Here is a 20,417-nt window from a genome sequence, read left to right on the forward strand (position 1 = left end):
CAGGCGCTGACTTAGGATGCGGGTCTTCCGTGCGTTCAAACGTTTTAAAAGGCGTCTAAACCCGCAGAGCAGGCGCTGACTTAGGATGCGGGTCTTCCATGCGTTCAAACGTTTTAAAAGGCGTCTAAACCCGCAGAGCAGGCGCTGACTTAGGATGCGGGTCTTCCGTGCGTTCAAACGTTTTAAAAGGCGTCTAAACCCGCAGAGCAGGCGCTGACTTAGGATGCGGGTCTTCCGTGCGTTCAAACGTTTTAAAAGGCGTCTAAACCCGCAGAGCAGGCGCTGACTTAGGATGCGGGTCTTCCGTGCGTTCAAACGTTTTAAAAGGCGTCTAAACCCGCAGAGCAGGCGCTGACTTAGGATGCGGGTCTTCCGTGCGTTCAAACGTTTTAAAAGGCGTCTAAACCCGCAGAGCAGGCGCTGACTTAGGATGCGGGTCTTCCGTGCGTTCAAACGTTTTAAAAGCCGTCTAAACCCGCAGAGCAGGCGCTGACTTAGGATGCGGGTCTTCCGTGCGTTCAAACGTTTTAAAAGGCGTCTAAACCCGCAGAGCAGGCGCTGACTTAGGATGCGGGTCTTCCGTGCGTTCAAACGTTTTAAAAGGCGTCTAAACCCGCAGAGCAGGCGCTGACTTAGGATGCGGGTCTTCCGTGCGTTCAAACGTTTTAAAAGGCGTCTAAACCCGCCGAGCAGGCGCTGACTTAGGATGCGGGTCTTCCGTGCGTTCAAACGTTTTAAAAGGCGTCTAAACCCGCAGAGCAGGCGCTGACTTAGGATGCGGGTCTTCCGTGCGTTCAAACGTTTTAAAAGGCGTCTAAACCCGCAGAGCAGGCGCTGACTTAGGATGCGGGTCTTCCGTGCGTTCAAACGTTTTAAAAGGCGTCTAAACCCGCAGAGCAGGCGCTGACTTAGGATGCGGGTCTTCCGTGCGTTCAAACGTTTTAAAAGGCGTCTAAACCCGCAGAGCAGGCGCTGACTTAGGATGCGGGTCTTCCGTGCGTTCAAACGTTTTAAAAGGCGTCTAAACCCGCAGAGCAGGCGCTGACTTAGGATGCGGGTCTTCCGTGCGTTCAAACGTTTTAAAAGGCGTCTAAACCCGCAGAGCAGGCGCTGACTTAGGATGCGGGTCTTCCGTGCGTTCAAACGTTTTAAAAGGCGTCTAAACCCGCAGAGCAGGCGCTGACTTAGGATGCGGGTCTTCCGTGCGTTCAAACGTTTTAAAAGGCGTCTAAACCCGCAGAGCAGGCGCTGACTTAGGATGCGGGTCTTCCGTGCGTTCAAACGTTTTAAAAGCCGTCTAAACCCGCCGAGCAGGCGCTGACTTAGGATGCGGGTCTTCCGTGCGTTCAAACGTTTTAAAAGGCGTCTAAACCCGCAGAGCAGGCGCTGACTTAGGATGCGGGTCTTCCGTGCGTTCAAACGTTTTAAAAGGCGTCTAAACCCGCAGAGCAGGCGCTGACTTAGGATGCGGGTCTTCCGTGCGTTCAAACGTTTTAAAAGGCGTCTAAACCCGCAGAGCAGGCGCTGACTTAGGATGCGGGTCTTCCGTGCGTTCAAACGTTTTAAAAGGCGTCTAAACCCGCAGAGCAGGCGCTGACTTAGGATGCGGGTCTTCCGTGCGTTCAAACGTTTTAAAAGGCGTCTAAACCCGCAGAGCAGGCGCTGACTTAGGATGCGGGTCTTCCGTGCGTTCAAACGTTTTAAAAGGCGTCTAAACCCGCAGAGCAGGCGCTGACTTAGGATGCGGGTCTTCCGTGCGTTCAAACGTTTTAAAAGGCGTCTAAACCCGCAGAGCAGGCGCTGACTTAGGATGCGGGTCTTCCGTGCGTTCAAACGTTTTAAAAGGCGTCTAAACCCGCAGAGCAGGCGCTGACTTAGGATGCGGGTCTTCCGTGCGTTCAAACGTTTTAAAAGGCGTCTAAACCCGCAGAGCAGGCGCTGACTTAGGATGCGGGTCTTCCGTGCGTTCAAACGTTTTAAAAGCCGTCTAAACCCGCCGAGCAGGTGCTGACTTAGGATGCGGGTCTTCCGTGCGTTCAAACGTTTTAAAAGGCGTCTAAACCCGCCGAGCAGGTGCTGACACAGGATGCGGGTCTTCCAAAGCAACAAGGGAAGACGGGGAGGCACGGTGAGCCTGACGCTTGGCCACTTTTGCAGCAAGAGACAAACAGGCCACGCAAAGCATGGCTACTGGACCTATAATCTAATCACCAGCAGAAAAACAAAAATAGGGGCCAGGTGCTGTGGCTCATGCCTGTAATCTCAGCACTTCGGGAGGCCGAGGCAGAGAGATCACCTGTGGTTGGGAGTTTGAGACCAGCCTGACCAACATGGTGAAACCCCCACTGCTCCTGTACCACGGCAGGCAGCAGCAAGCACAGCAAACTGACACGCCTTAAGCAAAGGTGGGCACTGAGTGCCACAGGATCCACGCACATCTCACCCACCCCAGCAGCCCTGTGGGGGCCCCATGGACCTGGCTGTGTAGGCCTCAGGCACGTGTACCACAGGTGTGTGTGTGCTAGGGCTGCACTGGATGCTGACGGGACAGAAACCAGGGCCCAGACACAGGGCTCAGGCCCCGAGGCCCCGGCTTCAGAACAGCAAGCACCAGGGCAGCCAGGGGCTCATGGCCACCCAGGTCCTGACTCCTGGGCTTGTCCGTGGGGAGAGCCAGAAACACAAATGAATTCACTGTCCTTTTTTTTTTCATTTTTTTAATTGAGGCAGGGTCTTGCTCACTCCAGGCCAGAGTGCAGTGGCACAATCACAACTCACTGCAGCCTCAACCTCCTGGGCTCAAGCAATCCTCCCACCTCAGCCCCCAGTGTAGCTGGGACCACAGGTGCACGCCACCTCGCCCAGCTAATTTTTTATTTTTGTAGAGACAGGGTCTTGCTGTGTTGTTGTGTTGTCCAGGCTCGTCTCAGTCTTCAAGTGATCCTCCCTCCTCGGCCCCCCGAAGTGCTGGGATTACACAAGCCACCGTGCCCAGCCATCTTTTGAGCCTCCAGGCCCAACCAGAACTCACTGTTGCTTCTAAGTCAACTTTACAAACACGAGGTTATGCAGCTTCACCTGCCTCAAGCACGTGATGTGAACAGAAGGCAGAGCAAAACAGCAGGGCTGCCCTCAGCTGGAACCTGGGGGTGTCAGGAGGGTTCCCACCATCCCCTAACAAGCAGCAGCTGGCTGTGCCTGAGTGCCATGCAAGCAGCGCCTGCTCAAGCCAAACTGTGTCCTCCTAGGGCCTGGAACCCATGGGTCCCAGCAGAGCCATTTCTAGAACCAGCCCCTGCGGCCTTAGGCTTCCACCAGACAGCAGCTCCCACCATCCCCACAGCTGCTGGGGAGGGAGCGTGGCCTGGAGTCCCCCAGGGAGGACCCTGCAGCTGTGCCCGGCTCCCTGAACGCCCCACACGCCTCCTCCCTCTGCTGACTCCACTCTGCCTGTCCCCACAATGTGCTGCAGCCATGGAGACCATTTTCACTGACGGCGAAAGTAACCGTTCTTAGTGACTTTCACTTATGGCTTTGCTGCCGCATCCTGTCTTATTTCCACTCTGATCCCAACATCACTCTCACCAAGAAGACGCTGGAGAGTCTCTCGCCCCCCTGGGGCCATGGCTAGCCCTGCTGACGCTCCACACGCAGTGTCACCTGTCAGGACCCTGCAGGAGCCACAGCCCTGGGCCCAGTGGGCGGTGCGCTGGCACCAGACAGACGGAGCTGCCTCTGATCTTCTGTCAGCCACAACTCAGGCAGGAGGCGTCACAGAGGAGGTGCCCAGAGGTGCGAGTGGGCTCACGTCCTGCTCTGGGGATATGCAGGCCCACTAAGAACAGGTTTCTCTCCACAAAAGGTTGCACAAGGACAAGGCACACAGGTAATGGAACCACACAGCCAAACGTGCAGCACACACAGAGGCACACAGCTCACACACACAGGCGCTCACACAGCACTCCTACACACGCTTACACATGCACGCGGGTCACACGCGTACACATGCACGCGGGTCACACGCGTACACATGCACGCGGCTCACGCATACTCACACGTACACATGCACGCGGCTCACGCGCACTCACGCGTACACATGCACGCGGCTCACGCGCACTCACACGTGTACACATGCACGCGGCTCACGCGCACTCACACGTGTACACATGCACGCGGCTCATGCTCACTCACAGGCACTCCTACGCATGCATACACATGCACACAGCTCACGCACAGGCACTCGCGCGCATGTGCACACATGCATGCGGCTCACATGCACTCACAGGCACTTGCACGCATGCATACACATGCACGCAGCTCACGCACACAGGCACTTGTGTGCATGCGTACACATGCATGTGGCTCACAGACACTTGCATGCGTGTGTACACATGCACGCAGCTCACGCACACTCACAGGCACTCCTACTCATGCGTACACATGCACGCGGCTCATACAGGCACTCGCGCGCATGCGTACACATGCATGCAGTTCACGCGCACTCAGGCACTCGCACGCATGTGTACACATGCACACAGCTCACGCGCACTCACACTCCTACACATGCATACACATGCACACACGCATACATGCTCCAACATGCACATGTGCTCATACACGTGCCTGCACACAATACGAGCACTCAGCTCACACAAGGATTCACAAGCACAAGGACTCACAAGCACCAGCACACATGCTCATACCAGCAATCACACACACCTATGCACATGCTCACACCAGCATTTACACACACATGCACACATGTTCACACATATGCATGTTAACACACCCATTCCCTCACATGCACACATGCTCAAAGACACATGCACCCACGCTCACATGTGCAGACGCTGCGGTACACGCAGGCACAAGTGCACACACGTCTACCTGGTGCTGGGGACACAAAACAGTGATCACAGCACAGAACAAAAAACACAAGAAAAAGCCCGAAGGTGTCGCCAGCTGTGGAAGGAACGTGGGCCCACCAGGGGCCGCAGTTCCTGCATCACGGGCACCAGTCCAGCCCAGCTCCTAGGCTGTTTCCTGACATAGCCGACACCCTTGAGCTGGTGCGACCGCAGGGCCAGATGAGCAGCCAGCGTGCTCCTGGGCGTTCAGCTCCTCAGAAGAGCCAGCGCATGGACCCCGCAACGCAGAGGGGCTGCACTCTGGAACATTCCCAGTGCTCCGTGAGCAGAGGCTGCCGGGCCTGTGGGCCGATGTCGGGGCCACCCCCGCACAGACGCGCCCTTGGACAGCCCACCCAGAGGGAGACTTTCTCCCACCACAGGCTGGGACTCACCTGGTCTAAGTCTGAGTAACTAGGGCTTTAACTCAAGGACTGGCTCAGTGAGGCGCCACCACCGAGGTTTCACCCAATTTACACAGAGTCCCGGGAACAACCCAGGAACGCCCCAGAGTGAGGGGCAACATCGCAGCAAGGGAGGGGCGGGCCCAGGCATCTCCCCAGCAGGGCCTTGCCCCCCAGGCGATGAAAGGAAAGGGATCTGCCTGGCTCTGTGGGATGCTGGGCTCATTCCGACTCCCTGGGAGAAGCGGGTGATGCTGTCCCACTGCCTCAGGGGCCCCTGTGGGGCCTGATGACCAGCTGTTCCACCGCAGCCAGGAAGCAAGGGCCGGGGCTGCAGCCTGGAACGAGCGTGCGGCAGGTCCAGGGCTCTGGAGCCTCACACTCACTTAGCGACGGACTGGATGACCTTGGAGGAGGTGTCCTTGAGGTTGGTGAAGAGCCGCTCTGTCCCACCTCGCAGAATGTCCAGGAAGCCGCCATAGGGCTGGTCGTACTCCGCCAGCGCCAGACCTGCAGGGAGACACAGTCTCAGTAGGCCCCAGGTGCTCGGTCCCACCTCCCCAGGTGCGGGTTGCTGGCTGGGCCCAGGCCCCAGGTGCTTGGTCCCACCTCCCCAGGCGCTCGGTCCCACCTCCCCAGGTGCAGGTTGCTGGCTGGGCCCAGGCAGCAGGAGCAGGGAGCGGGTGGTATGGCCAGGCCCCCGACCCACACGTACCCAGCGGGAAGCCAGGCTTCAGCACTGGCAGGTCTACCCTGTCCTCAGCCTTTCCAGAGACCCAGGAAATGGTCAATCTGGGTGCGGAAGGGCTATGTGGCTGCCTCAGCACAGCTGGGGCTGGGACTCTGTCTGTGGGGATAGTCCGGCCTCACGGCCACAGCTTCAGGCCACCATGACCCTGGACGTGAAGGCAGAGTGGTGGCCCCTGGCCTGGTGGGTCCTGCGAGTGAGGTCTTCACAGGCGGCTTTGGTGGCACAAGTGGTGTTAAAAAAAACACCTGGCCAAAGTCCCTCACGCAGACAGGAGACCGAGGCCCAGGCAGCACCGAGCAGATGGGGGCACTGCAGAACCCAGCAGCTCGAGGACTCACCCTTCCTCCAGCCAGCAGAGACCCAGCCAGCCACTACACCTGCATGTGTGGGACCCACAGTGCACGGACCGGGGTGCCCCAGACATGGAGTTGAGCTCCTCCCTGGGAAGCGGAGCTGAAGGACCCAGGCGAAACCTCCCACACCGCAGTGGGGATGCGGGTCGAGGTCGGGAGGGGTCAGAGCTGCATACCCAGCCGCTGCCTGTCAGGGCCATGTCCTCGACGGCTCACCCGGAACCTTCTGGAACACTCCCGGCACGGAGTTCCAAGAGCATGCAGCGTCTGTCTCCAGGGCCCTCTCCACTCCTCACCAGCTGAGGGCCCTCCAGGGACACCCAGGCCCATCACAGGTGCCCACTCCTCACGCGGCAGAAGGGGCCACCTCACACTAGCGGCAGAACTGTCTTCCCCCACCGCCCTCCACTGTCCAATGCCTGCTCCTGCCCCCTGGCCTCAGGGTCGCTACTGTAGTAAATGGTTCACCTTGCCCACAGCAGGCCTGGCCCTTCATTCCCAGCTCCTGGGAAGGAACCTGGGATGCCTCCTCCAGCCCCAAAAGGGGTGTCTGTTTCCCTGGGGCCTTGGGCTGTGCCAGACACGACAATGTGATCTATGCTGGGGTCTTGGCCACGGCGCAGGCTGCCTCCCACATAACCCCTGAGCGAGGCCGCCTGGTCACTCGGGCCCGGTCTCCTGGGCCCTGCCCTGGAGCCTCTTCCCTTGGCTGGCTTTAGTCCGAATCCTGACCCCCTCCTGAACTGCACCAAGACACCAGCTTTGCTGAGCTCTGTGAGCCCCAGGGAACTGCCGAACCTGAGGGTGTGCTCAGGGACCCTGACCTCACAGTCATCTCTGGTGGGAGAGGAGGCCCCGGGAGAGAAGGACCCCAGACTCCATCCCAATGTGCTGCGGGTGCCCGGGGCACAGCAGGAGCGAGGGACAGGTGGCGGGCACAGGACAGGGCACTCACCTCCACTGTAGCCACTGCCAGCGGGGCCCACGGGAGGGGGTGGCCCTCGGGACAGCGTGGCGCTCCCGTAGCCTCCATTCTGCTCCAGGAGCTGTGACAATGAAAATGCAGAGGTCAGTTCTCTAAACTGACAACTCACGCCTGCCCACGTCGGGGAGAGGTACGGCATGGGTGCCCTCAGAGCCCATCCTTCTGCCCCCTGATCTATGACATGGTGCAAGGGAGGAACTTCCCACAGGCTGAAGCATCAGCTGGAACTCAACAAACGCACGCAGCCCTCATCCCCTCACCCCGCGGCCTGCCTCGCTTGGGGCTGTTGCAGGTGCTCAGCACTCCAGCCCAGCTTTTCAGACTCTTGGGCTGCAGCTTCTGTTCCTTTTCCTTTTCTCTCTCTTCCCAGTCTGTCCAACCAACTTTTTTTTTTTTTTTTGGTAGAGACAGAGTCTTGCTCTGTGACCCAGGCTGCAGTGCTGGAGGGCTGTGGCACGATCTCAGCTCACCGCAACCTCCGCCTCATGAGTTCAAGCAATTCTCCTGCCTCAGCCTCCCAGAGTAGCTGGGACTACAGGCATGCGCCACCACGCCTGGCTAATTTGTTTTGTATTTTAGTAGAGATGGGGTTTCACCACGTTGCCCAGGCTGGTCTTGAACTCCTGAGCTGAGGCAATTTGCCTGCCTCGGCTTCCCAAAGTGCTAGGATTACAGGCGTGAGCCACTGCACCCAGCCTTTTTTTCTTTTTTTCTTTTTGAAACGGAGTCTCACTCTCTCCCAGGCTGGAGTGCAGTGGCATGATCTGGGCTCACTGCAGCCTCCACCTCGCATGCCCAACCATATTAAGCAGACACATGGCCTGTCTGTCCCAGGATGTTCCATCACTTCAGCTCCTGGGTTCTGGGGGCCACCCTGTGAGGCTCACTACCTCCTGGGGGCAGTATTTTATTTCATTGTGAACTCAGCTCCATCATGGACTGTGTTTTCTGGGGGAGTCGGTTGGCTTAAGCAGGGGTCTAACGTCTGTCCCCACGGGTTCCCGGCCTAGAAGCACTCAGATGAGAAGCGCTGAGGACCCCGCCCCATCACTAGGGGCCTGATTCTGCCCATCTGCCCAGCGGCACCTCCTCCCGCCCCATCAAGAATCCCTCCAGCGCACTCGACAAAGCAAGAGGCCCACACCCCCCTATGAGCCCACTGTCCTCTGTGACCTCCGGGGGAGTGGGCAGGCATTTTCTGTAAAGAGCCACCAAGCGAGGGGGACACAAGGCCCAGGCTGCTAAAGAGCGGGGCGGCCCAGGAGTGATCCCTTCCTGCCGCTCTCTGACAGCCCCAGGGAAGCTTGCTGAGAGGCCACCAGTGACATCAACTCTCCCGCCTCAGAGCGCCCCACACCTCAAAATGCTTCCGGCACCCAGCACCAGGGCTCCCTCTGCTGGTGCACCCACCATGATGGCCGCCAGAGAGGGGCACCACAGCCTCCCCCGGTCTGCACTGGGCTTCCCAGCACTCCCCTGCTCCCAGGTCTCTGTACCCACGCGGCCCCCAAGGAACTGCAAACCCTCCACACAGCCCAAACCTTCCTTGTCCCACAGGGTCCTGTCCTCAGACAGGGACTCCGGCAGCAGCTCTGACCTTCTCCCCACGCTCCACACCCACCGCCTGGGTCAGCTCCACTGCAGTGGCCCCTGGAAGTTCCGGCTTCCAGCTACCAGGGAGTGGAAACGACCCAAGGGCTGAAAAGGGGACAAAATGCAGGAGCCAAGAGTCCTGGGTCCTTGGACACAGACCCCTGCGAGATCTGCAGAGGGGCCCTGCGTGTCCTGACTGGGCCCTGAGCTGGGATGCCCAGGGGCCTCCCTGCTCCCCGTGGGTGAGGGCCGGGCCGCGTGTCTGCTCTGCCTCGAGGATCTGGTGATGGAGATGCTGCACCCTGTCCACGGCTGGGTCAGAAAAGACTCTGAAGAAAGCATCTTCCAGCCAACACGTGCTGCTCCCTCCCAGGCCTCACACTTCCACAAAGCACGCGGCCCTGTGGGCCTCAGTCTCCCAGCCCCCAGGCCCTGATGCTGCCAGCAGCCACCGGTGCCTGGGAGTGGACCCTGGCCAGGCCTAGCCCTGACACAACTGCAACCAGGACGCCCAGAGCTCAGCTGAGGGTCAGAAACACAGATGCAGGAGCAACTCAGGACACCCCAGGATGCCCAGAGCTGAGGGCCGGCTGACCTGGCTTGGATACCAGACCCCAGAAACAAAGACACAGGAGCAATTCATGCTGTCCTGTCAGGGGAAGAATCTAGAAAGGCGCCTGCAAACCTCAAGGAGGCCAGAGGAGCGCGTGCAGAGTGCGAAGACCTTGGCAATGGTCCCAGCATGCCCCCGGGGTCTCGGCCCTGGGCTGCGGTGGTGCCCCTGCTCCTGCAGGAGCCCAGGGCCCTCAAGAGCTTGTGGCTCCACACTGAAGTGGGCAGAGACCCCCAGGGTGCAGGGTCCGGACGAAGCAGCACAGCCACATGCCACCCTCCTCTCTGTGGGGGGATTTGGGGCTCACGTGTGCCTCCCTCCCCTCTGTGATAGGAAACTTGGGGTTCAGGTGTGCCTCCTGCCCCTCTGTGATAGGAGACTTGGGGTTCACGTGTGCCTCCCTCCCCTCTGCGGGGGATCTGGGGCTCACGTGTGCCTCCCTCCCCTCTGTGATAAGAGACTTGGGGTTCACGTGTGCCTCCCTCCCTTCTGCAGGGGATCTGGGGCTCACATGTGCCTCCCTCCCCTCTGCGGGGGATCTGGGGCTCATGTGTGCCTCCTTCACCACTGCGGGGGATTTGGGGCTCACGTGTGCCTCCCTCACCTCTGTGATGGGAGACTTGGGGTTCACGTTGCGGGCGGCTGCGATCTCCTGCAGCTGGTGCACCACCTCGGCGATGGACAGCCGCTCCTCCGGGTTCACCTGCAGCATGGCGCCTGCAGCAGAAGCACAGCGCGCTCGGCCCCACGTTCCCCAGGAGGGTCAGCACCCCCTGCACTGGCAGAGGTCACAGACCACCAGAGGCCACTCCCTCTACACATACCAGTGACGTCAGAAGCAAGAAGGGAGCGGCAAAGGGAAGAACAAAAACCGAACAAAATGATCAAAAATCACCACTCAGAGCACCGCAAATTCACCAGCGGGGTGGGCGGCAGGGGAGCTCTCTGGAAACCCCCCTAGGGATGTTGTCAAAACTATGGTGACGGGCGGGAGTGAGGCCAGGTGAGCAGTGCCCCAAGGGGAGCAGGGTCTCCAGAGCCACGCGGGGTCTGTGCTCCAGGGTCCTGCCCCACGCACGCATTCCAGCGGGACTTACGGATGAGGCTGTGGAAGACCGTGTACTGCGTGTCGTGCGGGGGGATCGAGTACTTCCCATTGACTATTCGAAGTTTCGCTCCATCCTCAAAAGGGTGCTGCCGGAAGCACAGCAGGTACAAGATGCAGCCCAGGGCCTGCGGGGAGAGCAGGGGTGATGCCCAGGCCCACGGGGAATGCAGGGGTGACATCGGGGCCGTGGGGAGCGCAGGGGTGACACCGGGGCCTGCAGGGAACACAGGGGTGATATTGGGAACATGGGGAATGCAGGGGTGACACCGGGGCCTGCGGGAACAACAGGGGTGATACCCGGGCCGCGGGGAGCGCAGGGGTGACACCGGGGCCTGCGGGGAACGCAGGGGTGACATTGGGGCCGTGGGGAGCGCAGGGGTGACGCCTGGGCCTGTGGGGAGTGCAGGGGTGACACCCAGGCCTGCGGGGAATGCAGGGTGACGTCGGAGCCGTGGGGAGCACAGGGGTGACTCCTGGGCCTGTGAGGAGTGCAGGGGTGACTCCCAGGTCTGAGGGGAGAGCAGGGGTGATGCCCGAGCCCAAGGGGACAAGGGCGTGAGAGGAGCACCGCAGACATGGTGACTGGCCGAGGGGTGGCTCCTTCCTTGGGGATCCTAGGGGTATAGTCGGTGGTTACACAAACATCACTTGACTGTGCGGAGCTGGCGGCAGTGCTTCCCACGGCACGGGGAGGCCTGGATGCTCCACCTCTATTCACCGCAAAGAACTGGCCAGGTGACAGTGTTAAACGGACTCCAGGCTCTTAAGATTAAAAAGTTCCGTTCAGGCCAGGCGTGGTGGCTCACGCCTGTAATCCCAGCACTTTGGGAGGCCGAGGCGGGTGGATGACAAGGTCAGGAGTTCAAGACCAGCCTGGCCAACATGGTGAAATCCCGTCTCTACTAAAAATAGAAAAATTAGCCAGGCGTGGTGGTGCATGTCTGTAGTCCCAGCTACTCAGGAGGCAGAGGGTGCAGTGCGCCGAGATCGTGTCACTGCACTCCAGCCTAGCAACAAAGCGAGACTCTGTCTCAAATAAATAAATAAATAAATAAATAAATAAATAAATAAGGTTCCTTTCAAAATTCCGGGGTTCCCACACTCATGCACTGAAGATCTATGAGCTGGTGGGACCAGCACAGACCCTGCTGTGTGCTATGCGAGGGGCAAGGCGCCTGTCCTGTCCTTGGCAACAGCAGAGCCCCACTTTTCAGAACTGACCCCATATGCAGGGTGTAGGGCACGGGGCAGAAGCTGCAGGAAGCAGCCTCCTCAGTCTGCTCAGGATTTTCGCAGAACTGGCCTTGAACAATCAGCGACTTCTTGTCAATCACCCAATATGTGAGCCCAGAGAAGGGACTGGTGATTACTTCGGCATCAGGATCTTATCCAGCCAAGAGTAAGAGCTCACACCGGGACCCCAGGCCGAGCAAGAGCCGGCCAGGAGTGTCCTCGTGCGGGATGTGCAGAGGACCAGTCACCAGGGTGGGCCAAGAACACAGGCAATGACCACACACATGGCCCCATCCTTCCACACTCCTCAAGGGACACAGGGCCTCAGCCTACAGCCCACATACTGTCTCAGCCTGCAGCCCCACGTGCTGTCTCAGCCTTCAGCCCATGTGCTGTGGCTGATGGCACGGCTGACCCGGTCCGTAGGCAAATACACTACGGAGGGCCAACTGCCGCACCTGGTGGCTGAATGACGGGGTAAGGGGACGTCAAAAGAACCACAAGGCAGGACACCCTCCACGCGTGGTCACCCTCGCTCAATGGGGACATGGCCTTGGAGAGATGCAGGGATGAGGGAGGACGCAGGAGACCACCCCAGCCATCAGGCTCAGCCCTCACTCTGGCCTGGCTCTGAGCAGGGGAGCTGAGCACACCAAGGCTGGGGTGTGGCAGGGATACTCCTGGGTCAAGGCACTCAGGGCCAGATGCACAACAAGCCACGGACGGGGCCGAGGGAAGCCTCAGGCAGACCCGGCCGCACAGGACGCCCCCAACTGCTACTCGACTCATCCCTATTAGAAGTAGTCAAGGTTGGGCAGGGCGCAGTGGCTCAAGCCTGTAATCGCAGCACTTTGGGAGGCTGAGGCAGGTGGACCACTTGAGCTCAGGAGTTCGAGACCGGCCTGGGCAACATGGTGAGACCACCCCTTCTACCAAAAATACAAAATAATAGCTGGGCATGGTGGTGAGCACCTGTGGTCCCAGCTACTCGGGAGGCTGAGGTGGGAGGATCCCTTGAGCCCAGGGGCGGGAGGCTGCGGTGAGCCTGAGCCGAGGTCACACCACTGCACTCCAGCCTGGGTGACAGAGGAAGACCCTGTCTCCAAAAAAACCCAAAAAAACAGTGGCAGCCACAGTGATTCTTAAGGAAAGGAAAAAGAAAAGGGGACGGGAGGGGAAGAGGGGGCCGAGGAGGCAGGCCAGTTCCGAGTGGCAGGTGCCCGGCCCACGCCGCCTCAGGTTAAGTAGGGCGCACGGAGCCAGGCACTGCCACTGAGAGGCGCCAGACCTCACCCAGATATCCTGCTTCTCGCCGATCGGGAAGTTGGAATACAAGTCTATGATTTCTGGCGTTCTATACATTGGTGTTGTATTCCTCGTGATCTGAAAAAATACAAACATTTCAAAGGAAAAGTTGCATCCCACAAACAGTATTTTTTATGTTGCACCACTTCCGTGCAGCTTTCCAAATGCACAGCAGACTGAGAGGCAGCCTGTCCCGCACACTATGCCCCGGGATGACCTCAGGCCAGTCGGCCCCATGCACCAGCTCCGCTGCTCATCTTCGGCCTCAGCGCGCTCCTTACGATGAGGACTGAGTCATTCACCTCCCTTAATCTCCTACGGCCTCCCGTGCTTCATGGCATGTCGGCACCCACGTATTGGCCTGCTGCGCACCAAGTCCGCTTGCTGAGGAGAAGGGTGTCTCACCTGGCACAAGGGCCCCGCTCCAGAGTGGCCGCACCCAGAGCAGCTTCTGTGACACCCAGAACCCCAGGGTACGTGAGGGTATCTGGGAGGAGGAAGCCGTCCACCCAAGCTCACCCGACTGGTTCAAGGTTAACAACGGAGAGCCTCACAAACATACGGAGGCACTTGCAAGAGGCAGAGGCTGGGGCCACAGAGCTGTGAGGAGAGAGTGAATCTCCGTGCACGGCAGACATGTTGTGAGAGGCAGAGGCTGGGGCCGCAGAGCTGTGAGGAGACAGTGAATCTCCATGCACGGCAGACACACAAACCCCATCCTCAGCTGCAGATTCACAGGAGAGCAGGGGGCAAGTGGGCTCTGCAGTTATACAGCAGGACAGCGCACGGCCTTGGGCAGGCCACAGTTTCTTAAAGGGAATGGGAAAATGAGAGCTTACGGAAAGCAGGATAAAGTGCCCTCCACTCATGCTGAAAAGCACGAAGACCTGCTTTCCAGGAATGACCTGCCTGAGGCCGGGACAGTCAGCTACCAATGCAAGACACAAGAGCAAGAAGGCCCAAGTGCAGAGAGTGCAAGTTAACTCCTCCAGCTCCAAGACACAGGGTGAGAGCAGGCTACGTGTGGGCAGAGACGGCATCTATCTGCCCATCTCTGGGAAAAGAAGCTTCGGAGGAGAGCCAAGGACATGAGGGGCTCAGAGGAAGGAGGGGCTGTGAGAGGGCATGGATGGGGCCACCCTGTGTTTTCAGCTCCACTTCCTGTTACCTTCAACTGCTCTAAAAAATAAAGTCTGTTTATTACATTGCTCACGCCTGTAATCCCAGCACTTTGGGAGGCTGAGGCGGGTGGATCACAAATGACGTCAAGAGATAGAGACCATCCTGGCCAACACGGTGAAACCACGTCCCTACCAAAAACACAAAAATTAGCTGGGCGTGGTGATGTGTGCCTGTAACCCCAGCTACTTGGGAGGCAGAGGCAGAAGAATCGCTTGAACCCAGGAGGCGGAGGTTGCAGTGAGCCGGGATTGCACCACTGCACTCCAGCCTGGTGACAGAGCGAGACTCAAAGCACCCCGGCGGAAAACAGCACTCCCCACTCAGGGCGTGGAATGTGGGAAGGGCCAGCTTCCCCCAGCATAGGCCCCACTCAGCTCACCTCTTCCTCCACCAGGGCTCGCCTCTGGGCGCTCCAGCTGTAGTCAGGGTAGTGCGAGATGGTCGTGGCACTGCCAAAGTCACACAGCTTAATGGTCCCTTGGTTACTAAGCAACAAGTTCTCAACCTGTAAAATTCCACAAGACAGCCCCGTGAACTTGGCGTAGACAGAGATGGGACTTCAGGGAAAACGAACGGGTGTGAGACACAGCCAGGGCCCTTCGCAGACAGCACTCGCCCAGGGCCACGGCTGCCGGGCGCCTGCATTCAGGGAAAACGAACGGGTGTGAGACACAGCCAGGGCCCTTCGCAGACAGCACTCGCCCAGGGCCACGGCTGCCGGGCGCCTGCAGCACCTCACACCTGCGGACACAGCCAGCTCTGCACCAGCAGCTCGGGGTGCAGGGGCTGCTCCAGGCCTAGGCAGAGGGGCCCTGGCGGGTGGGCCGGCCTGAGAAGCAGGCCCCGAGGGGCTGAGGGATTTCAGAGTTCAGCAAACGAGCCTTCCTCAAAGATGTCTTAAATTACTTCTGATCAAATGTAATATGTGTAATTCAGAAAAATAAAAAGCAGAAAATTAAAAACCACCCATAAATCAAAGAAAGATAATCCAGTTAACAATGGGGCTCACAGGCCGGGCGTGGTGGCTCACGCCTGTAATCCCAGCACTTTGGGAGGCCAAGGCGGGCGGATCACCTGAGGTCAGGAGTTCGAGACACGCCTGACCAACATGGTAAAACCTCGTCTCTACTAAAAAATACAAAAATTAGCCGGGCATGGTGGCGGGCGCCTGTAGTCCCAGCTACTCGGGAGGCTGAGGCAGGAGAATCGCTTGAACTTGGGAGGCGGAGGCTGCAGTGAACCGAGATTGCGCCGCTGCACTCCAGCCTGGGTGACAGGGCAAGACTCCAACTCAAAAAAAAAAAGTATACAGAGACACAAAGAACCAGAAAGGGCCACACAATTGTGAAGCCCACATTACACCTTCTGGCGCAGCTCTGATAACAGGGCATGGGAGCTCGGGCCAAACAGGGAATCCAGCGAGTGCTGCTGAGAAGTCACGGACGCCAGAGGCTGCACACGTGACAAGGCAGCAACGCAGTGACTCAGCCCCACAGTGCTCACGCCCCACACAACACCCATCTTAATGGCAGAGCCATGGCAAAACAGCTGCCAGCACCAGGCATCCATGTGGAACGAAAGGAGAAAGCCTCGCCCCCAGCTCACACAATCAAGGAAGCCTCAGCCCCAACATTTAGGCAAACCACAGATCTTTCGGAAGATGGTCCAGAGGAGCTCCTTCTGAGATAGGGAAGGAGCGGCTTCTTCGACAAGACAGACAGCACAGACGTGGCAGGATGGCCAGCACAGGCGTCCCTCTGGAGAGGAAGAACAATGCCAGCACAGGGCTCCAAGAGGGCAGCACGCCAGCCACAGATGGAAGGTGCTCGGCACACACGCGGTCAGTACGGGCTCCCACAGGCAGCACAGGGCTCCGAGAGGGCAGCACACCAGCCACGGACGGAAGGTGCTCGGCATGCACGCGGTCAGTATGGGCTCACACAGGCAGCGAGAGGAAGGCAAGTCGAGGAAAGGCAGGCATTTTCCCAGAGGAAGCCCAAGTTCTGATAAGCCAGCCTCATCGACAGGAGAAAAATGCAAACTAAGGCCATGGGCACCCAGGACAGGCTGAGGGAGCAGTACCCGCCATGCCCCAGGCCAGCAAAGTGCAGAGCCGTGGCATCCAAGAGTGCAAGGGGACGCCCAGGGTTAGATGCAGACGCTCTCCAACCACAGCGCCCTGCAGACCCCAGTCCTAGAGAGGACGCCTGCTCCACGGACCAGCAAGCTGAACAGGCTGTCCACGTGGTGCAGACAGCATGGCTCACCATAAACAAGGGAAAGAAACGGACACACATGCCACCCATGGCCGACCAGAGAAACCCAGTGAAGCCTAAGGCCACCACTGGCCCCCGAGGAGATGCGGGCCACACACAGGACCGGGGCCTCTGAACCACAGGGCTGAGCAAGAAAATCAGATGCAGAGCATGGGGCGAGGCTCCACTCACAGGACGCCCAGAGAAAAGATCAGCGACCCTGGCTCGGATGCAGAGCACACAGCGGGGAGATGCAGTGGCACACGGCCACTGAAGGCCCAGGAGTGCCCATCCCCTCGCGTGTGCCCGTTCCCATTCTACAGCCAACAGAGACAAAGCTGTGCGCACAGCAGGACGACGCACAGGGCAGGCGAGTGGGGCCACCTGTGCCCGTTCCCATTCTACAGCCAACAGAGACGAAGCTGTGCGCACAGCAGGACGACGCACGGGGCAGGCGAGTGGGGCCACGTGTGCTGCCTGCCCCTCCGCAAACAGCCGTCCAGACTCCCACGGCGGAGGCCACAGGTGAACACACGTGGGCTGCAGGGCTGGCCTGGGTTCCCGCCACGCCGCTGTGGAGCAGCAGCAAGGCCAGTGCTGTGAAGTGCAGCCTGGCTCACAGACACGGATTCTTCACCAATTCAACCCTTCTGTTTCTGTTCTCCTTAAAATACACACTCAAGCCCCGCTACACGACCCATCACACTTCAAAAATGCGAACCAGGAGGGTCTCGGTGTCATGAGAAAATCCACCACTCAGAGACTCCTCAGGAAGAACCACCCAGACAGCAAACAGCACCTTCCACGGGCAGGACCGGCCCCTCCTGGAGCCCTGCAGCCCCTTCCGTCAGAACGGGGCCTCAGGCGCATGGGTTTCTGGAAACCAGGGGTCTTGCTTGCAACCTTGAAGAAGCTTCCCTCAAAAGCAACCCTGTGTGCTGGGCAGAATGTACTTTTAGAAAAGTAAAATACAAGGAAAGAAAAAACAGAAGGAAGAGAGGGAGGGAGGAAAGGAAGGAGAAGGGGTGAAAGGGCCTGGGGCATGGCTCAGGAGCAGGCTCCACGGCAGTGGCCATGGGAGCGAAAGGGCCTGGGGCTCAGGAGCAGGCTCTACGGCGGTGCCCACAGGCTTCTGCCATGGGGCATCTGTCCAGTCGGCCACCTTACACCCTGGCATTCTAGGCCCTCTGAGTTCAGGGGACAAACGAAAAAGGCCACACTTACCCATTTTCAAAATCTACGTGAAGACACCTGTGCTATAAAGTAGGGGTGTACAGCCAAGTAGAGAAAAGGCAGCCCTAACCAGAGAAACACAGAGGGAAGCTGCCTGCCAGAGCCTTGGCCCTGGGTGGGCTGAGGCAGGCTGAGGCGGAATGAGCCTGTGCAGTTAAGAACAGCTCAGCATGGGTGCCCACGGCTTATGCACCCCCACCCAGGGCACACAGGGAGAGCCACGGCCTTGGATCCCCCACCCAGGGCACACGGGGAGAGCCACGGCCTTGGATCCCCCACCCAGGGCACACGTGGAGAGCCACGGCCTTGGGCCTCCCACCCGGGGCACACGTGGAGAGCCACGGCCTTGGATCCCCCACCTAGGGCACACAGGGAGAGCTGGGGGGCTCTGGGGCCTCCTAGGCACCCACGAGCAGACGCTGGAGAGGAGGCGGGGCCCAGGTGGCTGCATGGGCAGACATGAGCTGATGCACTGGGTGCAGGGCCAGGTAGACACAAGGATACAGCTCCCACCTCAGGTCACACAAGGTCAATTCCAGGTGAACGAAACCTCTGGACACAGGCCAGGTAGATTTCAGCAGCTGGAGGAGCAGCTGGGGTGGGTGCTGGGAGCAGGATCTGAAACACAGCTCCGTGCTCCACAAGAGACGCCACGGGGCTGGGGCCTCACTGGCCTCCTCGTCCCCTCCGCCTGGGCAGTGGCGGGGAGCCAAGGACAGCACAGGGCATCCTCCACAAGCCATGGCCAGAGGCGCCGCTACCGATTAGCGAGGTCTGAGAGAAGCCACACTTTGGGAAAACCAGGGAAGGCTGAGAACAGGAGGGCAAGAGACAAGGCTCGGTTCCTCCCACCTCACTGCGGATAATGGTGTCAAAACCACATAGAAAATGTCCTGGCCGGGCATGGTGTCTCACGCCTGTAATCCCAGCACTGTGGGAGGCCGAGGCGGGAGGGTGACTTGAGGTCAGGAGTTCGAAACCAGCCTAGACAACATGGTGAAACCCTGTCTCTACTAAAAGTACAAAAATTAGCCCGGCGTGGTGGCATATGCCTGTAATCCCAGCTACTCGGGAGGCTGAGGTAGGAGAATCGCTGGAACCCAGGAGGCAGAGGCTGCATGAGCCGAGATCGCGCCACTGCACTCCAGCCTGGGCGACAGAGCAAGACTCCGCCTAAAAAAAAAAACAAAAAACAGAAATGTCCTCATGTCCCCAGAGACATGGACAAAAGTATCTGGGAGTGATAAGGCTTTAAAACTTTGGCAGCCTGGGAGCGGTGGCTCACACCTGGAATCTCAGCACTTTCAGAGGCTGAGGCGGGTGGATCACTCGAGCTCAGGAGTTCTGGACCAGCTTGGGCAACATGGTGACACCCCATTTCTAATGAAAATACAAAAACTAGGCAGGCGTGGTGTGTGCCTGTGGTCCCAGCTACTCAGGAGGCTCAGGTGGGAGATCACCTGGGCCAAGTCGGCCGAGGCGGCAGTGAGCCCCGTCAGTGCTGCTGCACTCCAGCCTGGGCTGTAGAGCGACTGACTCAAAAACAAAAACAAAAACAAAAAAAACCCCAAAAAACCTCTTCAGCAAAAGCCTCAGCACGGAGGACGAGGCCCACCATGGGCAGGCCAGGCACAGGCTTCACAGATAACGGAGAAGCCTCACAAAATCCTAGGTTTTTTAAAAAACACAACAGCAGGAGTGAAAACTGGGCCACAAACCAGAAGACGCCGGCAGCAGAGGCGACACTTAGCAGATTATGAGAATACACAAGCTGCTCCAATGAACCAAACACACAAGCCAGTGGAAAATCTTTGAAAAAGGCAAGAAACAAAAGGAAGTTTACTGAAGAGCAAGACCCGAATGACTATAACATTCAACTTCATTAACATCAGGAAAAGGCAAAATCACAACCCATCAGACTATACTCCCCACCAGGCCAGCCAAAATCAACACAGGCAGCTCAGGGCATGGACAGCCCATGGGGCAGGAGTGTCCTCTGTGGGGCTGTGGGAAGCAGCCACATCACATGGAAACCGCGCAGTGCCGGCGGCAGCACGGAGCGCAGGCCCAGCCCCGGCCCAGAACCACCTGTGTGGCAATGTGGTGGGCAGGGATGGAGCGCGGGTCTAGAAGCACCTGTGTGGTGGGCAGGGATGGAGCACGAGCCCAGCCCCAGTCTAGAAGCATCTGTGTGGCACTGTGGTGGGCAGGGCGGCCCTTTTACATGCAGCCAGTGGCTCATGCCCACATCATGCCAACCCCGGGATGCCACGCCTCGGAGAAACCCGTGGTGACAGGAGAGATGGACAGGAGAGTCTGCCTGTGAACGGAAGGGGAGGTGCAGTGGGGGGACAGTCAGGAAGTGCAAAGAGCTCCCCTCAAGCTGAGCAGGCAAGGGGTCCGGCCCCCAACCCCAGCGCCTGAGACAGGGCCAGGCAGAGGAGCGCCAGGCTTCCTCCCAGCTCCAAGAGGCCGAACCAGGGAGGCACTGTGGG

At 59.0% G+C, this 20,417-nt stretch overlaps 1 protein-coding gene across 47 annotated transcripts in view; it reads right to left on the reverse strand.

Moving 5' to 3' along the window:
* Positions 1-20,417, reverse strand: part of GAK (cyclin G associated kinase) — a 104,721-nt gene that overhangs the window by 42,115 nt on the left and 42,189 nt on the right. For 42 of the 47 annotated variants that reach the window (XM_016952671.4, XM_054683657.2, XM_016952670.3 and 39 more), the window contains 6 exons: positions 14,814-14,939; positions 13,241-13,330; positions 10,704-10,839; positions 10,211-10,323; positions 7,371-7,461; positions 5,698-5,821 (listed from right to left, as the gene is read on the reverse strand). In XM_016952671.4, the coding sequence (XP_016808160.1) occupies positions 5,698-5,821; positions 7,371-7,461; positions 10,211-10,323; positions 10,704-10,839; positions 13,241-13,330; positions 14,814-14,939 (680 nt within the window). Of the gene's footprint in view, positions 1-5,697; positions 5,822-7,370; positions 7,462-10,210; positions 10,421-10,703; positions 10,840-13,240; positions 13,331-14,813; positions 14,940-20,417 lie in introns of those variants that run through there. The other 5 variants (XM_063808538.1, XM_054683652.2, XM_063808543.1 and 2 more) reach the window with 2 other exon arrangements.

This window comes from Pan troglodytes, chromosome 3, assembly GCF_028858775.2.
Source record: "Pan troglodytes isolate AG18354 chromosome 3, NHGRI_mPanTro3-v2.0_pri, whole genome shotgun sequence".
Lineage (NCBI taxonomy): Eukaryota > Metazoa > Chordata > Mammalia > Primates > Hominidae > Pan > Pan troglodytes.